The sequence below is a fragment of the Coturnix japonica genome, chromosome 2 (genome assembly GCF_054131305.1).
Source record: "Coturnix japonica strain WE chromosome 2, WE-NBRP24, whole genome shotgun sequence".
Taxonomy (NCBI): domain Eukaryota; kingdom Metazoa; phylum Chordata; class Aves; order Galliformes; family Phasianidae; genus Coturnix; species Coturnix japonica.
The window spans coordinates 77991996-78012597 of NC_140664.1; the positions used below are offsets into that span (position 1 = coordinate 77991996).

The 20602-nt window shown below is 55.1% G+C and overlaps 3 protein-coding genes across 3 annotated transcripts; all 3 read right to left on the bottom strand.

The window, feature by feature from the left end:
* Nucleotides 1-228: 228 nt before the first annotated feature.
* Nucleotides 229-3524, bottom strand: LOC146761989 (uncharacterized; the record flags this gene model as incomplete). Its single annotated transcript, XM_085539225.1, has 10 exons — nucleotides 229-1150; nucleotides 1298-1416; nucleotides 1568-1678; nucleotides 1897-2003; nucleotides 2095-2257; nucleotides 2447-2571; nucleotides 2817-2915; nucleotides 3007-3190; nucleotides 3240-3355; nucleotides 3465-3524. Coding segments are annotated over 10 exons (1830 nt in total), but the record flags the coding sequence as incomplete, so codon positions are not given.
* Nucleotides 3525-6456: 2932 nt separating this feature from the next.
* Nucleotides 6457-9098, bottom strand: LOC146761990 (uncharacterized). The gene is made up of 7 exons (XM_085539226.1): nucleotides 8979-9098; nucleotides 8608-8756; nucleotides 8263-8425; nucleotides 8068-8171; nucleotides 7739-7849; nucleotides 7469-7587; nucleotides 6457-7321 (listed from the first exon to the last, which is right to left on the bottom strand). The coding sequence occupies exons 1-7, from the start codon at nucleotides 9096-9098 to the stop codon at nucleotides 6582-6584; spliced, it is 1506 nt and encodes a 501-aa protein (XP_085395352.1). The 3' UTR covers nucleotides 6457-6581.
* Nucleotides 9099-12793: 3695 nt separating this feature from the next.
* Nucleotides 12794-15501, bottom strand: LOC146761991 (uncharacterized). Its single transcript, XM_085539227.1, has 8 exons — nucleotides 15493-15501; nucleotides 15298-15396; nucleotides 14927-15051; nucleotides 14582-14744; nucleotides 14387-14490; nucleotides 14058-14168; nucleotides 13788-13906; nucleotides 12794-13640 (listed from the first exon to the last, which is right to left on the bottom strand). The coding sequence occupies exons 1-8, from the start codon at nucleotides 15499-15501 to the stop codon at nucleotides 12901-12903; spliced, it is 1470 nt and encodes a 489-aa protein (XP_085395353.1). The 3' UTR covers nucleotides 12794-12900.
* Nucleotides 15502-20602: the final 5101 nt, after the last annotated feature.

A 20602-nucleotide genomic window follows, 5' to 3' on the forward strand; every position in this document is an offset into this window, starting at 1 on the left:
CCAAAATCTCCGGGCTGCAGCTGCCAGCCTGGCTTCCTCCACGTTGCGCATTGGAAACGTTGAGTGCCGCTGGAGTCGGGGCCAGAACCCAGCTCAGCCTGAAGCGGGCTGCAGGGAGGAAGGAATGGGTTGGGTGCTATGGGAGGGAAGCCCGTGGATCCAGGCCCTAAGGCTGCTCACTTTGGGAAAGGCAGAGAAGAACAAAACTGACAGTGGTATTTAGGGATTAATTTTTATTGTGATGGATTCAGATGATATTATTTAGGATTTAGATGACATGGGGTATGATTCAGATGACGTTGGATAGGCCTCAGATGACATGGTTTAGGATTCAGATGATGTTATATAGGCCTCAGATGACGCTGCTTAGGCAGTGGAGCTTGTTCACGGCCGCTCCTATGGCATCAGTAGAGCCGGCTGGTGACATGCTGTGCCCGGCGTGGTACCCGGGAGCGGCTCCGCCCCTGGGCTGGCCCTCTCCTCCTGGAGCGGCTTCCGCGGCGTCTCCGGGGCTGGCTGTTGGTCTGCGCAGCCCGACGATGGAGAGGCGAGCGGCTTCGAGTCCGGGCCCGCCTTGGCCGTGTGGATGGGCTTCTGTCGGCTGCTGCGGAAGCCCTGGAGGACCCCTGTGCTCCCCGTGTGGTGTAGCTGCGGGTGCCGCTCTGAGCACTTGGGGTTGGTGTCTGCCGGCTCCCACGGCGTGTTTGGGGCCGGCTCTGAGCTTCTGGGGCCCGGCGCTGCAACGGAGAGCGGCTTCTTGTCCGGGCCCGCTGTCCCTGCCTGCACCTGAGGTTGTATCCAGGTGCAGGGCAGTGCCTCGAGGACCGGGATGTCCCCTGGCTGTCAGAGTCTGGGGTGCTGCTCTCAGCAATCACGGCAGCATGATGGCTGCTCCCACAGCACCCTTGCAACTCATGACATGAGTTGCCAGTGCGATGTAATCGCCGGCCGAGTCTCCTCCATTGTGGCCTGCGCCGGCTGGACAGGCCAGGGTTCTCAGGCAAGCGGGAACTGTGAGCTGTCCCCGGTGGTGCCCGGCTGGTGGTTGTTGTAGAGCTGCTCCTCTCTCTCTCGGTGGAGCCTCGGGATGGCTGCTGTCCGTGCTGGCTGGTGGTGCTGAGGCCAGCAAGACGTGAGCTGGTGCTGGAGGCTGTAAGGGGAGACAGGAAGGTGAGCAGGAAGGAATTCCAACCATGGGGTGGAACTGGCTGCCACTTGTCCCGGGCTGGAAGGATTTGAGCAGGGCCGCCCTGCTCAATGACCCCAGCCCAGCAGCACGTGGCTGTTTGCCTCTTACAGGTGCCCTCTCCAGCGCAGGCGTTGCACTCCCATCTGGTTGTGCGGTGACTCAAGGAGGAACAGCGCCGGTGAGTGCCTTGTGCAGCACAGGAGCTGCAGAGGAGCAGCTCCCAGGGCCTGTGGAAAGCAACGGGTTGTGTCCGTAAGGACAAATTGCCCTGAGCCAGGGAGTGCCCAGCACAGCTCTGGTGCTCAGTCTGTGCTCCCCCAGCCCGTGGTGAGGCTGCGATGCCACGCAGAGCCCCAGAGGGCAGCTGAGGTTACTCACCCCCCTTCTGACCGCTCCCTGCCTTGGGGGTAAAGGCAGTCGCTGGCATCACAGCGTTGGTGCCGAACTGTCAGTGCTGCATAGGCGTTGTTTTCCTCCCACGTTGGTCGTCTGCCAGAGAAGGGAGGGAATGTGATGAGCACTCACTGGCCCAGGACTAAAAGTAACCCATGAAATCCATCCCCATCCACCTTATCCCTGGGTCCAGCTTCCCAATGACGCTGAGGCCCATGTTAATGGCTGCCAAGGGCCAGGACTGCTGGGACAGTCCTTAGTTGGGCACAGCTCTTATGCCCTCACACCTCAAGAGCTGGCTGAAAGACACCAACCTGATTGGGATTCGGATCCCCATAGTGAGCATGTCTCGTCGAAACGAGTTCATGTCTCGGCACTGGGGGCACTGGAAGCAGTGAATCCCCGCGCTTAGGCCCTGTTCCTGCAGCAGAAACACAAGCAGTGTGAGTGTGAGCTGGGCCTGGTGCTGCTGAGCGCCTGCGGTGCCTGTGGGGCAAGGGGAGGGCTCCTACCTGGATGCAGGCCCGGTGGAACCAGGCGTGTTGGCAGGCTGGGCACACCATGGTGCTGTACGACGTTCTGTCACCCACAGGCTCCATGCAGATGATGCACGTCGTGTCCGGCGCCGGTGCTGCCTGCGGTGCCTGCTGCGGGCTGTGCTCACAGCAGAAGGACCTGGGGGAGGATGGGAAGGATGGGCGAGGTGAGAAGGGCTGGGAGGAGGGCAGAGGAACGGGAAGGAGCCCCAGGCCTTGGCTCTGGCTCTGTCAGGCTGCTGGGAAGTGCCACAGCGCGTTCCTCGCTACTTTGGCTGGTGCTGACAGCAGGGTTGGAGGCCCACACGCGACACCTGGCAGCCCTTACCTGAGAGCTCCAGAGTACTGTGTAACACATTGACCCTCATAGGCGCAGGGGAGATGGAAGCTCCGGTCACAGCCCTCCTCTGCGCAGATGATGGTGGCCCCGGAATTGCCACAGACAAAGCAGAGCTGGAAAGAGCAGAGCAGCCCCCATCAGCTGCAGGCTCAGGGCCTACGCAGAGGGCCCTGCATCTCTGGGCAGGGTGCAGGATGCGGGCAGGGCTGGGTGGCACTCTGCAGAGCTGCTTGGTGAACAGGGCTGGTCTGCAAGAGCAGGAATTTCTCCTGGAGCTGGGAGGGGGGCTGGGATTGCTTTCTTGGGACCAGGCTAAGCTCTCCTGGCACCAAGCTCCCTGCTCCGGTGCTGTGCTCACCTTCTGCTCTGCCTCCCTCACTGCGCGTGTCAGGTCTTCTACACGATAGCGTGGCTCACTGTAACCTTGTGAGTGTTTGCAAAGACCGTTGATAAAACTCTGTACAGGAGGAAAGAGCACAGTCTAGTTAGGGTGGAATGGAGGGAATCACTGGTTGGAGGAAGGTGGCAGGAGCCACGAGGGAACTCACCGCACAAAACTCATGGAAATACAATTCACCCATCCTTTCTTTGCGGCCGAGGATGCCTGAGTCCTCATCCACTCGGCCACAGAAGATGCATGCTGGAGAAGAGAGATTAACAACAGTGAGTGCCTTGTGTGGCCAGGTGCCCCAGGGGGCTGTCCCAGGGGCTGCTCTGTGCCGGCTGTGCCAGCTGAGGGGCAGGGCCGGAGACCGTGGATGCAGGGATACTTTGCTCTCACCTGGCTCTGGCGAGCCGGCAGCCTCCTGTGTCTCCGCGCGCACTGTGCGCGTCGACCGCAACCACGTGCAGAGTGTCTGTCCCATCACTGCTGGGCTTCGTCCTCTGCGTGCAAACCTATGGGAGAAGCGAGACGAGTCTGAGTTGGCAGCTCAGGCCCCCGAGCGCTGGGGAACCCTCCTCCCTGGGCTGCCTCAGGCAGCCCCTTCCTCCCTGCTCTACTCACCAAGTCGCACTGAGCTGGGCCTGAGCCCCGCAGCCTCAGCTCTGCTCCACAGCCCACGTGTCACAATGGCCGTTCCGCGCCACCCTCTGTGACGCCATCACACCTCACAGGGCTGAGGTCACCCAAGCAGGAGGGCGGCGGCTCTTGCAGCCAGCGCACAGTGAGGGGCCCAGTGCCGGACACAGCCCTGCTGGAACCTGGCGTGTTGGTGCTGCCAGAGGCTGTGGGGGGCACATCCACCCTCCTGTCCGCATCTGGACGCTACGGAGCCTGTGGCTCCAGCAGAATCCCAGTTGAGTGTTTAAGTGTTGCCATGATGTTCTCCAGGCTCTGCTTGTGGGCTGTTGGCCGCTGATTACCTCTCGTTCCAATAAATGACTCGACTCACAGAATCACAGAATCTCTGTGGTTGGCAAAGACCTCTGAGATCACCAAGTCCCACCAACCACCCCCCAGCTGCCCACTGCCCATGTCCCTCAGGCAGGACCACATCCACACGTTTCTGGTGCATCTCCATGGACACTGACTCCCTCTGCTCCTTGGGCAGCGGTGCAGTTCCCAACCGCTCTTCCTGCACAGATGTTTAACCTAAAATCCAACGGGGGAGGACCTCCCCTGCTGCAACTTGTGGCCGTTCCCTCTGGTCCCTTCGCTGTTACCTGGGTGAACAGGCCGACCTCGCTACAGCCTCCTTTCAGGGAGTTAGATGAAGTGAGGCCTCCCCTGAGCCTTCTCTGAACTGAGCAATCCCAGTTCACTCCACCGCTCCTCATGGGACTCTTCTTCCAGACCCTTTCCTGCCCTGTTGCCCCCATGTCTTTCTTGCAGTGAGGAGCCCAGAGCTGCACACAGTACACTTTTCATGTCATCACCGCTGCTGATAGTACTTTATGCTAGCTTGAGGGCTTTAAATTTCGTATGAAGAGGAAGAACGCTGGAGTTGCGGGTGACAGCGATGTCAACTGAAGTGCATCTGCAGCAATGCGCACAGCATCTGCTAGAAACAGGGGGAGCTGGAAGCCATTGCACAGCAGGCAAACCGTGACTTGGTCGCCATCACTTCCACGTGTTTATTGCTGCAATGGAGGGCTATAAGCTCTTTGGAGGGGATAGCTAAGGAAGGAGGAGTGGTGGCATGGCTCTCTATGATAGAGAGTGTTTCAGTGTTGTTGAACTTGGGGCTGGGAATGACTAGGATGAGACCCTGTGGTTAAGTATCAGGGGGAGGGGCAACACTGCCGCCATCCTGGTGGGGGTCTACTGCAGACTGCCTAACCAGAACGGAGAAACGGATGAGGGGTTCTATGAGCAGCTGGCAGAAATGGTGCAGTCGCCAGCCCTTGTTCACATGGGGGACTTCAGTGTTCCCAGTCTATGCTGGAAATTCGGTACAGTGCAAAAGCAGCAGCCTCGGAGGTTTCTAGAGTGTGTGGAAGATGTGTGCCTCGTGGCACAGCTGGTAAAAGAGCCCACCGAGGATGTGCTCCTCTAGAGCTGCTGCTCACAGAGTGGTACTGGTGTGAGATGTGGAGGCTGGGAGCTGTCTAGGGCAGAGTGACTGCGAGATGGTAGAGCTCTCTGTTCTTGGCGAAGTCAGGAGAGTGGGGAAGGTTGGGTCAGCAAGACTGCTGCCCTGGGCTACTGGAGAGTGGATTTTGAAGTATTCAGGACACTGGTAGGGAGGGTCCCTTGCGATTCAATCCTGAAGAGCAAAGGGGTCCAGGAAGGCTGGTGGCTCCTCAAGAAGGAAGTCTTAGAGGCACAGGAACAGGCTGTTCCCCTGTGCTGTGAAATGAGCAAGCAGAGAAGAACAGGGAATATTTGCTGAGGCTCCAGGAGAGAAAAAGAGTTTACTTCCTGTAGAAGGGATGGGCTACTCAGGGAGAGTACATAGAAGTGGTCAGGATACGGAGGGAGAAAATTAGGAAGACAAAAGCCCAACATAAATTCAACCTGCCCAATGTAGGAAAAGGGAAGAAAATAACCTGTTTACAAATACGTTAACAGTAAGAAGAGGGCTAAGGAGAATCTTCAGATTCTGGAATCTTCAGAGAGTGGTGAGAATAAGATTCTTCGTCTGGACTGTCACAAGCCCATGGGGCCAGATGGGATCCACCTGAGGCTGCTGAGGGAGCTGCAAGTGGTGACTGCCAAGCTGTTTTCCACCATCTATCAGCATTTCTGCTCTTACACCATACCTACATCTCCCTTCCTTTAGTTTAAAACCATTCTCCCTTGCCTATCAGTATTTACCCGATTATAAAGCTGATTTCTCGGGACAGCTGGGGCATCAGGCCTAGCCTGTGTGGGTGCATGAAAGGCAGATCCTGCTGGATCAACCGGATCAGTATGATCTAGTGATCCGCCTGGTGGATGAGGCAAGGGCTGTTGACGTGGTCTACCTACACTTCAGCAGAGCCTTTGACGCTGTGTCCCACTGTTTTCTCCTGGAGAAACTGGCATCTCGAGGATTGGATGGGATACGGACTGGGTGAAGGGCTGGGCGCAGAGGGGGGGACAGTGGAGTTATAACCATCTGGTGACCCATCACGAGTGGTGTCCATGTGAGAGTCAGACTGTGCTTTTCTGTTGTTATGGTTTTAGGATTTTTCTTAACCCCATTGGCTGCAGCCCTGGGGCTGCCCGCCTGTTCCAAACACAGCGACGGCCCCATGATGTCAGAAACACCCCCAGAACGGGGCTGCAGCTGCCAGCCTGGCCTCCTCCAAGCTGCGCAATGGAAACGTTGAGCCCTGCTAGAGTCGTGGTCAGAACCCGGCTCAGCCTGAAGCGGGCTGCGGGGAGGAAGGAATGGGTTGGGTGCTATGGGAGGGAAGCCCGTGGATCCAGGCCCTAAGGCTGCCCACTTTGGGAAAGGCAGAGAAGAACAAAACTGACAGTGGTATTTAGGGTTTATTTTTTTATTGTGATGGATTCAGATGACATTATTTAGGAAATATTCAGATGATGTTGGATAGGCCTCAGATGACATTGTTTATGATTCAGATGACGTTGGATAGGCCTCAGATGACATTGTTTAGGATTCAGATGATGTTATATAGGCCTCAGATGACGCTGCTTAGGCAGTGGTGTTTGTACACGGCCGCTCCTATGGCATCAGTAGAGCCGGCTGGTGACATGCTGTGCCCGGCGTGGTACCCGGGAGCGGCTCCGCCCCTGGGCTGGCCCTCTCCTCCTGGAGCGGCTTCCGCGGCGTCTCCGGGGCTGGCTGTTGGTCTGCGCAGCCCGACGATGGAGAGGCGAGCGGCTTCGAGTCCGGGCCCGCCTTGGCCGTGTGGATGGGCTTCTGTCGGCTGCTGCGGAAGCCCTGGAGGACCCCTGTGCTCCCCGTGTGGTGTAGCTGCGGGTGCCGCTCTGAGCACTTGGGGTTGGTGTCTGCCGGCTCCCACGGCGTGTTTGGGGCCGGCTCTGAGCTTCTGGGGCCCGGCGCTGCAACGGAGAGCGGCTTCTTGTCCGGGCCCGCTGTCCCTGCCTGCACCTGAGGTTGTATCCAGGTGCAGGGCAGTGCCTCGAGGACCGGGATGTCCCCTGGCTGTCAGAGTCTGGGGTGCTGCTCTCAGCAATCACGGCAGCATGATGGCTGCTCCCACAGCACCCTTGCAACTCATGACATGAGTTGCCAGTGCGATGTAAACGCCGGCCGAGTCTCCTCCATTGTGGCCTGCGCCGGCTGGACAGGCCAGGGGTCTCAGGCAAGCGGGAACTGTGAGCTGTCCCCGGTGGTGCCTGGCTGGTGGTTGTTGTAGAGCAGCTGCTCACCGTCTCTGTGGAGCCTCGGGATGGCTGCTGTCCGTGCTGGCTGGTGGTGCTGAGGCCAGCAAGACCTGAGCTGGAGGCTGTAAGGGGAGACAGGAAGGTGAGCAGGATGGAATTCTAGCAATGGGGTGGAATTGGCTGCCATTTGTCCCGGGCTGGAGGGATTTGAGCAGGGCCGCCCTGCTCAATGACCCCAGCCCAGCAGCACGTGGCTGTTTGCCTCTTACCGGTGCCCTCTCCAGCACAGGCGTTGCACTCCCATCTGGTTGTGCTGTTACTCAGGTAGGAGCAGTGGCGGTGTGTCCCTCGTGCAGCACAGGAGCTGCAGAGGAGCAGCTCCCAAGGCCTGTGGAAAGCAACGGGTTGTGGCTGTGAAGACCAAGTGCTCTGAGCCAGGGAGTGCCTGGCACAGCTCTGGTGCTCAGTCTGTGCTCCCCCAGCCCGTGGTGAGGCTGCGATGCCACGCAGAGCCACAGAGGGCAGCTGAGGTCACTCACCCCTCTCCTGACTGCAGTCTGCCATGGGGATGAAGGCAGTCACTGGCATGGCAGCGTCGGTACCAAACTGCCAGTGATGCGTTGGCGTAGTTGTTGTCCCTTACTGGAGTTCTGCCAGAGAAGGGATGGAATGTGATGAGCACTCACTGGCGCAGGACTAAAACTAACCCATGAAATCCATCCCCATCCATCTTATCCCTGGTTTCACCTTTCCAATGGCACTGTGGCCCATTTTAGTGGATGCCAGGGGCCAGGCCTGCCGGGGCAGTTCTTGGGCGGGCACAGCTCTTGTGCCCTCACATCTCAAGAGCTGCCTGAAAGACACCAACCTGTCTGGCATTTGGATCCCCAAAGTCAGCATGTCGTGATGAAATTTTTGGCTGTCTCTACAGTAGGGACACAGGAATTCAAGCCCAGAGCTCAGGGCCATTCTCTGCAGCAGAAACACAAGCAGGGTGGGTGTGAGCCGGACCTGGTGCTGCTGAGCACCTGTGGTGCCTGCGGGTCGAGGGGAGGGCTCCTACCTGGATGCAGGCCCGGTGAAACCAGGAGTGTTGGCAGGCTGGGCACACCATGGTGCTGTACGACGTGCTGTCACCTACAGGGTCTATGCAGATGATGCACGTCGTGTCTGCCTCCGGTGCTGCCTGCGCTGCCTGCTGCGGGCGGTGCTCACAGCAGAAGGACCTGGGGGAAGATGGAAGGGATGGGTGAGGTGTGAAGGGCTGGGAGGAGGGCAGAGGAACGGGAAGGAGCCCCAGGCCTTGGCTCTGGCTCTGTCAGGCTGCTGGGAAGTGTCACAGCGTGTTCCTCGCTGCTGTGGCTGGTGCTGACAGCAGGGTTGGAGGCCACAAGCTGGCATCCCTTACCTGAACTCTCCAAAGTATTGGGTGACACATTGACCCTCATAGGCGCAGGGGAGATGGAAGCTCCGCTCACATCCCGGCTCTGCGCAGGTGATGCTGGCCCCCGAACCGCCACAGACGAAGCAGAGCTGGAAAGAGCAGAGCAGCCCCCATCAGCTGCAGGCTCAGGGCCTACGCAGAGGGCCCCGCACCTCTGGGCAGGGCGCAGGATGCGGGCAGGGCTGGGTGGCACTCTGCAGAGCTGCCTGGTGAACAGGGCTGGTCTGCAAGAGCAGGAATTTCTCCGGGAGCTGGGAGGAGGGGCTGGGATTGCTTTCTTGGGACCAGGCTAAGCTCTCCTGGCACCAAGCTCCCTGTTCCGGTGCTGTGCTCACCGTCTGCTCTGCCTTCCACACTGCGCGTGTCAGGTCTTGAAAACAAAAACGTGCCTCGTTGTTATCTTGCACGTGTTCACAAAGACCATTGGCAAATCTCTGTACAGGAGGAAAGAGCATAGTCCAGTTAGGGCAGAAAGGAGGGAATCACTGGTTGGAGGAGGGTGGCAGGAGCCACGAGGGAACTCACCGCACAAAACTCATGGAAATACAATCTACGAATCCTCTGTCTGCGGCCGAGGATGCCCGAGTTCTCATCTACTCGGCCACAGAGCACGCATGCTGGAGAGGAGAGAGTAACAGCAGTGAGCGCCTTGCAGGGCCAGGTGCCCCAGGGGGCTGTCCCAGGGGCTGCTCTGTGCCGGCTGTGCCAGCTGAGGGGCAGGGCCGGAGGCTGTGGATTCAGGGATACTTTGCTCCCACCTGGCTCTAGCGAGCCGTCATCCTCCTGTGTCTCCGTCAACCGCAACCACGTGCAGAGTGTCTGTCCCATCACTGCTGGGCTTCGTCCTCTGCGTGCAAACCTCTGGGAGAAGCGAGACGAGTCTGAGTTGGCAGCTCAGGCCCCCGAGCGCTGGGGAACCCTCCTCCTTGGGCAGCCTCAGGCAGCCCCTTCCTCCCTGCTCTACTCACCAAGTCACACTGATCTGGGCCTGAGCCCCGCAGCCTCAGCTCTGCTCCACAGCCCACGTGTCACAATGGCTGTTCCGTGCCACCCTCTGTGACGCCATCACACCTCACAGGGCTGAGGTCACCCAAGCAGGAGGGCGGCGGCTCTTGCAGCCAGCGCACAGTGAGGGGCCCAGTGCTGGACACAGCCCTGCTGGAATCCGGAATGTTGGTGCTGCCAGAGGCTGTGGGGGGCACATCCCCTGTCCCCCTCCTGTCCGCATCTGGACGCTACGGAGCCTGTGGCTCCAGCAGAATCCCAGTTGAGTGTTTACGTGTTGCCATGATGTTCTCCAGGCTCTGCTTGTGGGCTGTTGGCCGCTGATTACCTCTCGTTCCAATAAATGACTCGACTCACAGAATCACAGAATCTCTGTGGTTGGCAAAGACCTCTGAGATCACCAAGTCCCATCGACCACCCCCCAGCTGCCCACATCCCACATCCCTCAGGCAGGGCCACATCCCCACCCTTCTGGAGCATCTCCATGGACACTGACTCCCTCTGCTCCTTGGGCAGCGGTGCAGTTCCCAACCGCTCTTCCTGCACAGATGTTTAACCTAACATCCAACAGGGGGGGACCTCCCCTGCTGCAACTTGTGGCTGTTTCCTCTGCTCCTGTCGCTGTTACCTGGGTGAACAGGCCGACCTCGCTACAACCTCCTTTCAGGGAGTTAGATGAAGTGAGGCCTCCCCTGAGCATTCTCTGGACTGAGCAATCCCAGTTCACTCCACCGCTCCTCTTGGGACTCTTCTTCCAGACCCTTTCCTGCCCTGTTGCCCCCATGTCTTTCTTGCAGTGAGCAGCCCAGAGCTGCACACAGTACACTTTTCATGTCATCACCGCTGCTAATAGTATTTTATGCTATCCTGAGGGTTTTAAATTTCTTATGAAGAGGAAGAATGCTGGATTCGTCACTCATTGCGGGTGACAGCGATGTCAACTGAAGTGCATCTGCAGCAATGCGCACAGCATCTGCTAGAAACAGGGGGAGCTGGAAGCCATTGTGCAGCAGGCAAACCGTGACTTGGTTGCCATCACTCCCACGTGTTTATTGCTGCAATGGAGGGCTATAAGCTCTTTGTAAGGGATAGGCAAGGAAGGAGGAGTGGTGGCATGGCCCTCTATGTTAGAGAGTGTTTCAGTGTTGTTGAACTTGGGGCTGGGAATGATCAGGTTGAGTCCCTGTGGGTAAGTATCAGGGGGAGGGCCAACACTGCCACCATCCTGGTGGGGGTCTACTGCAGACTGCCTAACCAGAACGGAGAAACGGATGAGGGGTTCTATGAGCAGCTGGCAGAAATGGTGCAGTCGCCTGCCCTTGTTCTCATGGGGGACTTCAACATCCCCGGTCTATGCTGGAAATTCGGTACAGTGCACAAGCAGCAGCCTCTGAGGTTTCTAGAGTGTGTGGAAGATGTGTGCCTCGTGGCACAGCTGGTAAAAGAGCCCACCGAGGATGTGCTCCTCTAGAGCTGCTTCTCACAGAGTGGTACTGGTGTGAGATATGGAGATCGGGAGCTGTCTAGGGCAGAGTGACCACGAGATGGTAGAGCTCTCTGTTCTTGGCGAAGTCAGGAAGGGGGTTGGGGGTTCATTAAAACTGCTGCCCTGGGCTACTGGAGAGTGGGTTTTGAAGTATTCAGGACACTGGTAATGAGGGTCCCTTGGGATTCAGTCCTGAAGAGCAAAGGGGTCCAGGAAGGTGGTGGCTCCTCAAGAAGGAAGTCTTAGAGTCACAGGAGCAGGCTTTTCCCCTGTGTTGTGAAATGAGCCAGCAGAGAAGAATACGGAACATTTGCTGAGGCTCCAGGAGAGAAAAAGAGTTTACTTCCTGTAGAAGAAGGGATGGGCTACTCAGGGAGAGTACATAGAAGTGTCCGGATACAGAGGGAGAAAATTAGGAAGACAAAAGCCCAGGATGAACTCAACCTGGCCACTGTAGGAAAAGGGAACAAAAAAACCTGTTTACAAATACATTAACAGTAAGAGGAGAGGTAAGGAGAATCTTCATCCTTTACCCGATGCGGTGGGAAACATGACTGCTGAGGATAAGGCAAAAGTTGAGGTCCCATTGCCTTTTTTACATCTGTCTTTAAAAGTCAGACCAGTTATCTTCCGGGCACTATACCCCCTACCTTAGAAGTCTGGGATGGAGAGTAGAATAAGCCCCCCACGATTCAGGTACAAACACACAGAGACCAGCTTCTTTGTCTGGACTGTCACAAGCCCATGGGGCCAGATGGGATTCACCCGAGGCTGCTGAGGGAGCTGCAAGTGGTGACTGCCAAGCTGTTTTCCACCATCCATCAGCATTTCTGCTCTGACACCATACCTACATCTCCCTTCCTTTAGTTTGTAACCATTCTCCCTTGCCTATCAGTATTTACCCGATTATAAAGCTGATTTCTCGGGACAGCTGGGGCATCAGGCCAAGCCTGTGTGGGTTCGTGAAAGGCAGATCCTGCTGGATCAACCGGATCAGTATGATCAAGTGATCCGCCTGGTGGATGAGGCAAGGGCTGTTGACGTGGTCTACCTACACTTCAGCAGAGCCTTTGACGCTGTGTCCCACTGTTTTCTCCTGGAGAAACTGGCATCTCGAGGATTGGATGGGATACGGACTGGGTGAAGGGCTGGGCGCAGAGGGGGGGACAGTGGAGTTATAACCATCTGGTGACCCATCACGAGTGGTGTCCATGTGAGAGTCAGACTGTGCTTTTCTGTTGTTATGGTTTTAGGATTTTTCTTAACCCCATTGGCTGCAGCCCTGGGGCTGCCCGCCTGTTCCAAACACAGCGACGGCCCCATGATGTCAGAAACACCCCCAGAACGGGGCTGCAGCTGCCAGCCTGGCCTCCTCCAAGCTGCGCAATGGAAACGTTGAGCCCTGCTAGAGTCGTGGCCAGAACCCGGCTCAGCCTGAAGCGGGCTGCGGGGAGGAAGGAATGGGTTGGGTGCTATGGGAGGGAAGCCCGTGGATCCAAGCCCTAAGGCTGCCCACTTTGGGAAAGGCAGAGAAGAACAAAACTGACAGTGGTATTTAGGGTATATTTTTTTATTGTGATGGATTCAGATGACATTATTTAGGAAATATTCAGATGATGTTGGATAGGCCTCAGATGATATTGTTTATGATTCAGATGACGTTGGATAGGCCTCAGATGACATTGTTTAGGATTCAGATGATGTTATATAGGCCTCAGATGACGCTGCTTAGGCAGTGGTGTTTGTACACGGCCGCTCCTATGGCATCAGTAGAGCCGGCTGGTGACATGCTGTGCCCGGCGTGGTACCCGGGAGCGGCTCCGCCCCTGGGCTGGCCCTCTCCTCCTGGAGCGGCTTCCGCGGCGTCTCCGGGGCTGGCTGTTGGTCTGCGCAGCCCGACGATGGAGAGGCGAGCGGCTTCGAGTCCGGGCCCGCCTTGGCCGTGTGGATGGGCTTCTGTCGGCTGCTGCGGAAGCCCTGGAGGACCCCTGTGCTCCCCGTGTGGTGTAGCTGCGGGTGCCGCTCTGAGCACTTGGGGTTGGTGTCTGCCGGCTCCCACGGCGTGTTTGGGGCCGGCTCTGAGCTTCTGGGGCCCGGCGCTGCAACGGAGAGCGGCTTCTTGTCCGGGCCCGCTGTCCCTGCCTGCACCTGAGGTTGTATCCAGGTGCAGGGCAGTGCCTCGAGGACCGGGATGTCCCCTGGCTGTCAGAGTCTGGGGTGCTGCTCTCAGCAATCACGGCAGCATGATGGCTGCTCCCACAGCACCCTTGCAACTCATGACATGAGTTGCCAGTGCGATGTAAACGCCGGCCGAGTCTCCTCCATTGTGGCCTGCGCCGGCTGGACAGGCCAGGGGTCTCAGGCAAGCGGGAACTGTGAGCTGTCCCCGGTGGTGCCCGGCTGGTGGTTGTTGTAGAGCAGCTGCTCACCGTCTCTGTGGAGCCTCGGGATGGCTGCTGTCCATGCTGGCTGGTGGTGCTGAGGCCAGCAAGACCTGAGCTGGAGGCTGTAAGGGGAGACAGGAAGGTGAGCAGGATGGAATTCTAGCAATGGGGTGGAATTGGCTGCCATTTGTCCCGGGCTGGAGGGATTTGAGCAGGGCCGCCCTGCTCAATGACCCCAGCCCAGCAGCACGTGGCTGTTTGCCTCTTACCGGTGCCCTCTCCAGCACAGGCGTTGCACTCCCATCTGGTTGTGCTGTTACTCAGGTAGGAGCAGTGGCGGTGTGTTCCTCGTGCAGCACAGGAGCTGCAGAGGAGCAGCTCCCAAGGCCTGTGGAAAGCAACGGGTTGTGGCTGTGAAGACCAAGTGCTCTGAGCCAGGGAGTGCCCGGCACAGCTCTGGTGCTCAGTCTGTGCTCCCCCAGCCCGTGGTGAGGCTGCAATGCCACGCAGAGCCCCAGAGGGCAGCTGAGGTTACTCACCCCTCTCCTGACTGCAGTCTGCCATGGGGATGAAGGCAGTCACTGGCATGGCAGCGTCGGTACCAAACTGCCAGTGATGCGTTGGCGTAGTTGTTGTCCCTTACTGGAGTTCTGCCAGAGAAGGGATGGAATGTGATGAGCACTCACTGGCGCAGGACTAAAACTAACCCATGAAATCCATCCCCATCCATCTTATCCCTGGTTTCACCTTTCCAATGGCACTGTGGCCCATTTTAGTGGATGCCAGGGGCCAGGCCTGCCGGGGCAGTTCTTGGGCGGGCACAGCTCTTGTGCCCTCACATCTCAAGAGCTGCCTGAAAGACACCAACCTGTCTGGCATTTGGATCCCCAAAGTCAGCATGTCGTGATGAAATTTTTGGCTGTCTCTACAGTAGGGACACAGGAATTCAAGCCCAGAGCTCAGGGCCATTCTCTGCAGCAGAAACACAAGCAGGGTGGGTGTGAGCCGGACCTGGTGCTGCTGAGCACCTGTGGTGCCTGCGGGTCGAGGGGAGGGCTCCTACCTGGATGCAGGCCCGGTGGAACCAGGAGTGTTGGCAGGCTGGGCACACCATGGTGCTGTACGACGTGCTGTCACCTACAGGGTCTATGCAGATGATGCACGTCGTGTCTGCCTCCGGTGCTGCCTGCGCTGCCTGCTGCGGGCGGTGCTCCCAGCAGAAGGACCTGGGGGAACATGGAAGGGATGGGTGAGGTGTGAAGGCCTGGGAGAAGGGCAGAGGAACGGGAAGGAGCCCCAGGCCTTGGCTCTGGCTCTGTCAGGCTGCTGGGAAGTGTCACAGCGTGTTCCTCGCTGCTGTGGCTGGTGCTGACAGCAGGGTTGGAGGCCACAAGCTGGCATCCCTTACCTGAACTCTCCAAAGTATTGGGTGACACATTGACCCTCATAGGCGCAGGGGAGATGGAAGCTCCGCTCACATCCCGGCTCTGCGCAGGTGATGCTGGCCCCCGAACCGCCACAGACGAAGCAGAGCTGGAAAGAGCAGAGCAGCCCCCATCAGCTGCAGGCTCAGGGCCTACGCAGAGGGCCCCGCACCTCTGGGCAGGGCGCAGGATGCGGGCAGGGCTGGGTGGCACTCTGCAGAGCTGCCTGGTGAACAGGGCTGGTCTGCAAGAGCAGGATTTTCTCCTGGAGCTGGGAGGAGGGGCTGGGATTGCTTTCTTGGGACCAGGCTAAGCTCTCCTGGCACCAAGCTCCCTGTTCTGGTGCTGTGCTCACCGTCTGCTCTGCCTTCCACACTGCGCGTGTCAGGTCTTGAAAACAAAAACGTGCCTCGTTGTTATCTTGCACGTGTTCACAAAGACCGTTGGCAAATCTCTGTACAGGAGGAAAGAGCACAGTCCAGTTAGGGCAGAAAGGAGGGAATCACTGGTTGGAGGAGGGTGGCAGGAGCCACGAGGGAACTCACCGCACAAAACTCATGGAAATACAATCTACGAATCCTCTGTCTGCGGCCGAGGATGCCCGAGTTCTCATCTACTCGGCCACAGAGCACGCATGCTGGAGAGGAGAGAGTAACAGCAGTGAGCGCCTTGCAGGGCCAGGTGCCCCAGGGGGCTGTCCCAGGGGCTGCTCTGTGCCGGCTGTGCCAGCTGAGGGGCAGGGCCGGAGGCTGTGGATTCAGGGATACTTTGCTCCCACCTGGCTCTAGCGAGCCGTCATCCTCCTGTGTCTCCGTCAACCGCAACCACGTGCAGAGTGTCTGTCCCATCACTGCTGGGCTTCGTCCTCTGCGTGCAAACCTATGGGAGAAGCGAGACGAGTCTGAGTTGGCAGCTCAGGCCCCCGAGCGCTGGGGAACCCTCCTCCTTGGGCAGCCTCAGGCAGCCCCTTCCTCCCTGCTCTACTCACCAAGTCACACTGATCTGGGCCTGAGCCCCGCAGCCTCAGCTCTGCTCCACAGCCCACGTGTCACAATGGCTGTTCCGTGCCATCCTCTGTGACGCCATCACACCTCACAGGGCTGAGGTCACCCAAGCAGGAGGGCGGCGGCTCTTGCAGCCAGCATAGTGAGGGGCCTAAATTGTAGAACATTTTACTTTATTATAGGAACCTGCTTTAATACAGGGAAGAACATAGTGATTCCTTCTTGCCTTGAGATCTGTGAAACTCTGCTTTCAATAGCTTTAGGGGAACCTGTGGAAAATACCATTTGTCAGAATGTTTTGGAGGTGTTTTCTACTAAAAATACTCAGTAATCAAAGCCTTCGACACTTTCTGCCATGCTATTCTTTTGCAAAAGCTGGCAGCCCGTGGCTTGGATGCGTACACTCTCGGCTGGGTAAGGAGTTTTGTGGAGGGCTGGGCCCAGAGAGTGGTGGTAAATGGAGTTAAGTCCAGTTTGAGACCAGTCATGAGTGGTGTTCCCCAGGGGTTGGTGCTGGGGCCTGTCCTCTTTAACATCTTTATTGATGACCTGGATGGGGGTATTGAGTGCGTTCTCAGTAAGTTCGCGGATGACATGAAATTGGCTGGGAGTGTCGATCTGCCTGGGGGTAGCGAGGCCTTACAGAGGGATCTGGATTGGCTGGAGAGCTGGGCTGAAGCCAATAGGATGAGGTCCAACAAGACCAAATGCCAGGTCCTGCATTTTGGCCACAACAACCCCAGGCAGCGCTATAGGCTTGGGGCGGAGTGGCTGGAGGACTGTGTTGAAGAAACGGACCTGGGGGTACTGATTGATGTTCGGCTGAACATGAGCCGACAGTGTGCCTAGGTGACCAAGAAGGCCAATGACATCCTGTCTTGCATAAAAAACAGTTTTACTAGCAGCAACAGGGAGGTAATTGTCCCCCTGTACTCGGCATTGTTGCGGCCGCACCTCGAGTACTGTGTTCAGTTTTGGGCCCCTCACTGCAAGAAAGACACTGAGGCCCTGGAACGTGTTCAGAGGAGGGCTACAAAGCTGGTGAGGGGTCTGGAGCACAGGTCGTATGAGGAGCAGCTGAGAGAGCTAGGATTGTTCAGCCTGGAGAAGAGGAGGCTCAGGGGAGACCTTATAGCTCTTTATAACTTCCTGAAGGGAGGTTGTAGTGAGATGGGGGTTGGCCTCTTCTCTCATGTAATCAGTGATTGAACTAGAGGGAATGGTTTTAAGCTGCACCAGGGGAGATTCAGGCTGTTCGTTAGGAAGTATTACTTCTCGGAAAGGGTAGTCAGGCATTGGAATGCACTGCCCAGGGAGGTGGTGGAGTCACCGACCATGGGAGTGTTCAAGGAACGTTTGGATGTTGTGTTGAGGAATATGATTTAGATGAGAAGTATTGGTAATGGTTGGACTAGATGATCTTCTAGGTCTTTTCCAACCTTGATAATTCTGTGATTCTGTGATTCTGTGAATCTTGGTCTCAGGTGTGAGCATGAATAAACCAGTGAACAAACTTTCATCTCCTTTTTATTCCTGTCGTCTTGCCGCTTCTCAAATCTTCCTCAAAGGGGACCCGTGTATGCTTGATACAACACAGAGTGATGTGTGTGTTAGGAGATACTCTCCAGGCACCCTATGGAAAAAGTATGGCATCTGGATAGGTGATTTCAGGTTTCTTAGGTCATAAAGATAGGAGACTTTTGGCTCCTGCAGCATGATGTCTTTCCTTGTATGACCACTATTAAGAGGTCTTTCTTGTGTCACTTTCCTTCCTTTTTCTGATGTTTGGTTCACAAAGTGAGCAGGGCTTGTCTTCTGAGGAATTCACCCAGACAGTAAAGATAAATGCTTACAGCCATCAGCACACACTTGTAGTTCAGTAGTATTTTTACGCACCATCTTAGCTCTGGGTGTTTTAATGCCAAGGTTGAGAGATGCATTTTGTGGTTAAAGAATACAGCTATTTTGTTCTGTGTTTCTTGTCACTTAGACATCTTACTCTGAGCTTTCCTCTGTCAACCATCTTAAGAGATAACAAAAAAACCCCCACCAAAATCAACACATATTTTGAGATTATAATGTCTCATCACATTACACATCAGCTTGTTGTGACATGGCTTACAACATCATGTCATGCACCTTTTGTACTGACATAATAGGATAAAAACAAGTAAGAGTGAAATGAAGACAGGCCGAAATTTGTATATTTGTATAGACAGATATCAGTATTTTGAAATTCTTTAGCAGAAAGAAAATGAGAGCTTCAAAAAATACTGATGATGTTAGGGAATGATTCATCCAGTTTCACCCAGTGTTTTTATCCCCAAACACCAGCTGGTGGCAGAAGAATGCAATCAACAGCAATGTCATTGCTTCTTCTGTCTTTCACGTGGCAGAGGTCTGCTTGCTACCCTATAAACATGCAGATGTCTGGGAGGTATCTTCTCTGACACTGTGGTGTGTGAGTTCAAAAGGACTATAAGTCTGTTAATGAAAGAAATATAAATGTGTAAAATGCCACAGTAACCTGTAGGTTTTCCTCCTGCTTTGGGCTCCTGACCTCTATGTGCCGTCTGTGTGTCTCTGAGGCCATCAAGTATTAACCACTTTACCTTGATGGGGTGAAACTCTGCAGAAAGACATTGCTATTTTCACCTCTCCTTTGCGAAAGCGTTGTCCTTGGCCCTGACTGCTGCTTTTGATCTTGGAAAATAACCAGCATGCATAGTCATAAAAGTTATCCCTCCCTCCTAACTATGTGAGGAAAAAAATAATTGTTGTTTACCATCAATATAAAAAGAATCCAATGGAAAATCTTGTACCTAATTTCTTGTTTAAGTTTGTCTCCAGCTTCTACTCCATATTTTATCCTTATCTTCCTTTTAATGAGATTACCAGTATTTTCTGTTTAGGAGTATACTCCTCAGCACAGTAATTTCTTTAAAAACAAATCATGAAGTGTGATTGAGCTTGTTTTCTTTAGCCTTGTACATCTCTCAGGATTCTCTCTCTCTCTCTCTCTCTCTTTTTTTTTTTTTTTCTTTCCTTGCTGGGTTTTAATTTTGACACCCATTTTTCAACATCTGTCAAGAAAATTGGCCAACATAACTGGCCATGAGCCAGCAGTGTGACCTTGTGGCCAAGAGTGCCAATAGTATTCCAGAGTGTGTTAATAAGTGTGGCCAGCAAGTCAAGGGAGATGATCCTCTCCTACTCTGCCCTGGTGAGGCCACACCTGGAGTAGTGTCCAGTTCTGGGGTCCTCAGTCACCTTCACAGGGAAGTTTTCCTCATGCTTTGTGTTGCAGCTTGTGTCCCTTGTCCCTTGTACTGTTTCTCAAGCCTACTGAAAAAAAAAAGCCTGGTCCCATCCACTTGATTCCTACCTATTATGTATTTACAAATAGTGATGAAATCTTTCCTCAGCCTTCTCCAGAACAAACAGCCCCAGGTCACTCAGCCTTTCCTCATAAGAGAGATGCTCCAGGCTTCTGATCATCTCTGTGGCTCTCCACTGGACTCTCTCCAGTAGCTCCCTGTCTCAGAAAGGTTTTCCTGTGCAAGCTGCTGTAGGGAACCTATGTTAGGAGGAGGTTGGACTACATCTGTGAATGTCCCTTACAGTCCCTACAATTCTGTGAACTGCTTATGAAAGGAAGCGCACATAAAATACAGAAACAGTGTAATCTCCTTTTCTTCATAGTGACACAGAATAGAGCACAGCCCTGCTGAAAAGGACCTGATGGTACTGGTGGATGGATGGAACAGGAGCCAGCAATGTGCCCTTGCAGCCCAGAAAGCCAACTGTACCCTGGGATGCATCAAAAGATGTGTGACCAGCAGGTCAAGGGAAGTGATCCAGCCCCTCTGCTCTATGTTGATGAGGTCTCACCTGGAGCACTGCATCCAGATGTGGAGTCCTCAGTACAGGAGAGATATGGATCTGATGGAGTGCATCCAGTGCAGGGCCACCAAAGAGATCCAAGGAATGGAACACTTCTCTATGAGGACAGGAGAGCTGGTGCTGTTCAGTCTGGAGAAGAGAAGGCCCCAGAGAGATCTGATAGTAGCCTTTCAATATCTAAAGTAGGGCTGTAAGATAGAAGGAGTCTGACACTTTAGTGAGGTCTTTTGTGATGGAGCACAGGGAAATGGTTTCAAACAAAAAGATGGGAGTTTTAGATTGGATATAAGGAAGATTTTTTTTTACAATGAGGGTGGTGAGTCACTGGAACAGGTTGCCCAGAGGTGTGGTGGGTGCTCTGTTCCTGGACATACTCAAGGTCATGCTGAATGTGGCTCTAAGCAACCTGATCTCACTGTAGGTGTCTCTGTTCTTTGCAGGGGAGTTGGGCTAGATGGTCTTTAAAGGTCCCTTCCAACTCAAATGATTCTATGGTTCAATGACTTTATGGATTGAGACATCAACTCCTTTTATTACAGCATAAAAATCTACATGGAATTGTTTGTTCCCCATGGCCTTGATATTTTTTTCCCTGATCTTTCAATTATTTAAGACATAGATTGCTCTGACAAGAGGGCATGACACTTTATACTTTGTATTATTGTGCCAATCACTGAATTTTATGTGCATCAACTATTTTTTATGTATTTCTGAATAACTGATAAAAGCCTTTGTAAGTAGTGATTGATATTC

Excerpts from the sequence above, each read along its gene's own strand:
- LOC146761991 (XM_085539227.1), bottom strand. Across the intron at positions 15,052-15,297 it reads TGTGGAAGGCAGAGCAGACG|CTCTGCTTCGTCTGTGGCGG; the intron begins GTGAGCACAGCA and ends TGCTCTTTCCAG. Across the intron at positions 13,641-13,787 it reads CTGTGCTGGAGAGGGCACCG|CCTCCAGCTCAGGTCTTGCT; the intron begins GTAAGAGGCAAA and ends CTCCCCTTACAG.
- LOC146761990 (XM_085539226.1), bottom strand. The coding sequence starts at position 9,098 with ATGCTCTTTCCTCCTGTACAGAGATTTGCCAATGGTCTTTGTGAACAC. Across the intron at positions 8,426-8,607 it reads CAATACTTTGGAGAGTTCAG|GTCCTTCTGCTGTGAGCACC; the intron begins GTAAGGGATGCC and ends ATCTTCCCCCAG. Across the intron at positions 7,588-7,738 it reads AGACTGCAGTCAGGAGAGGG|GCCTTGGGAGCTGCTCCTCT; the intron begins GTGAGTGACCTC and ends TGCTTTCCACAG.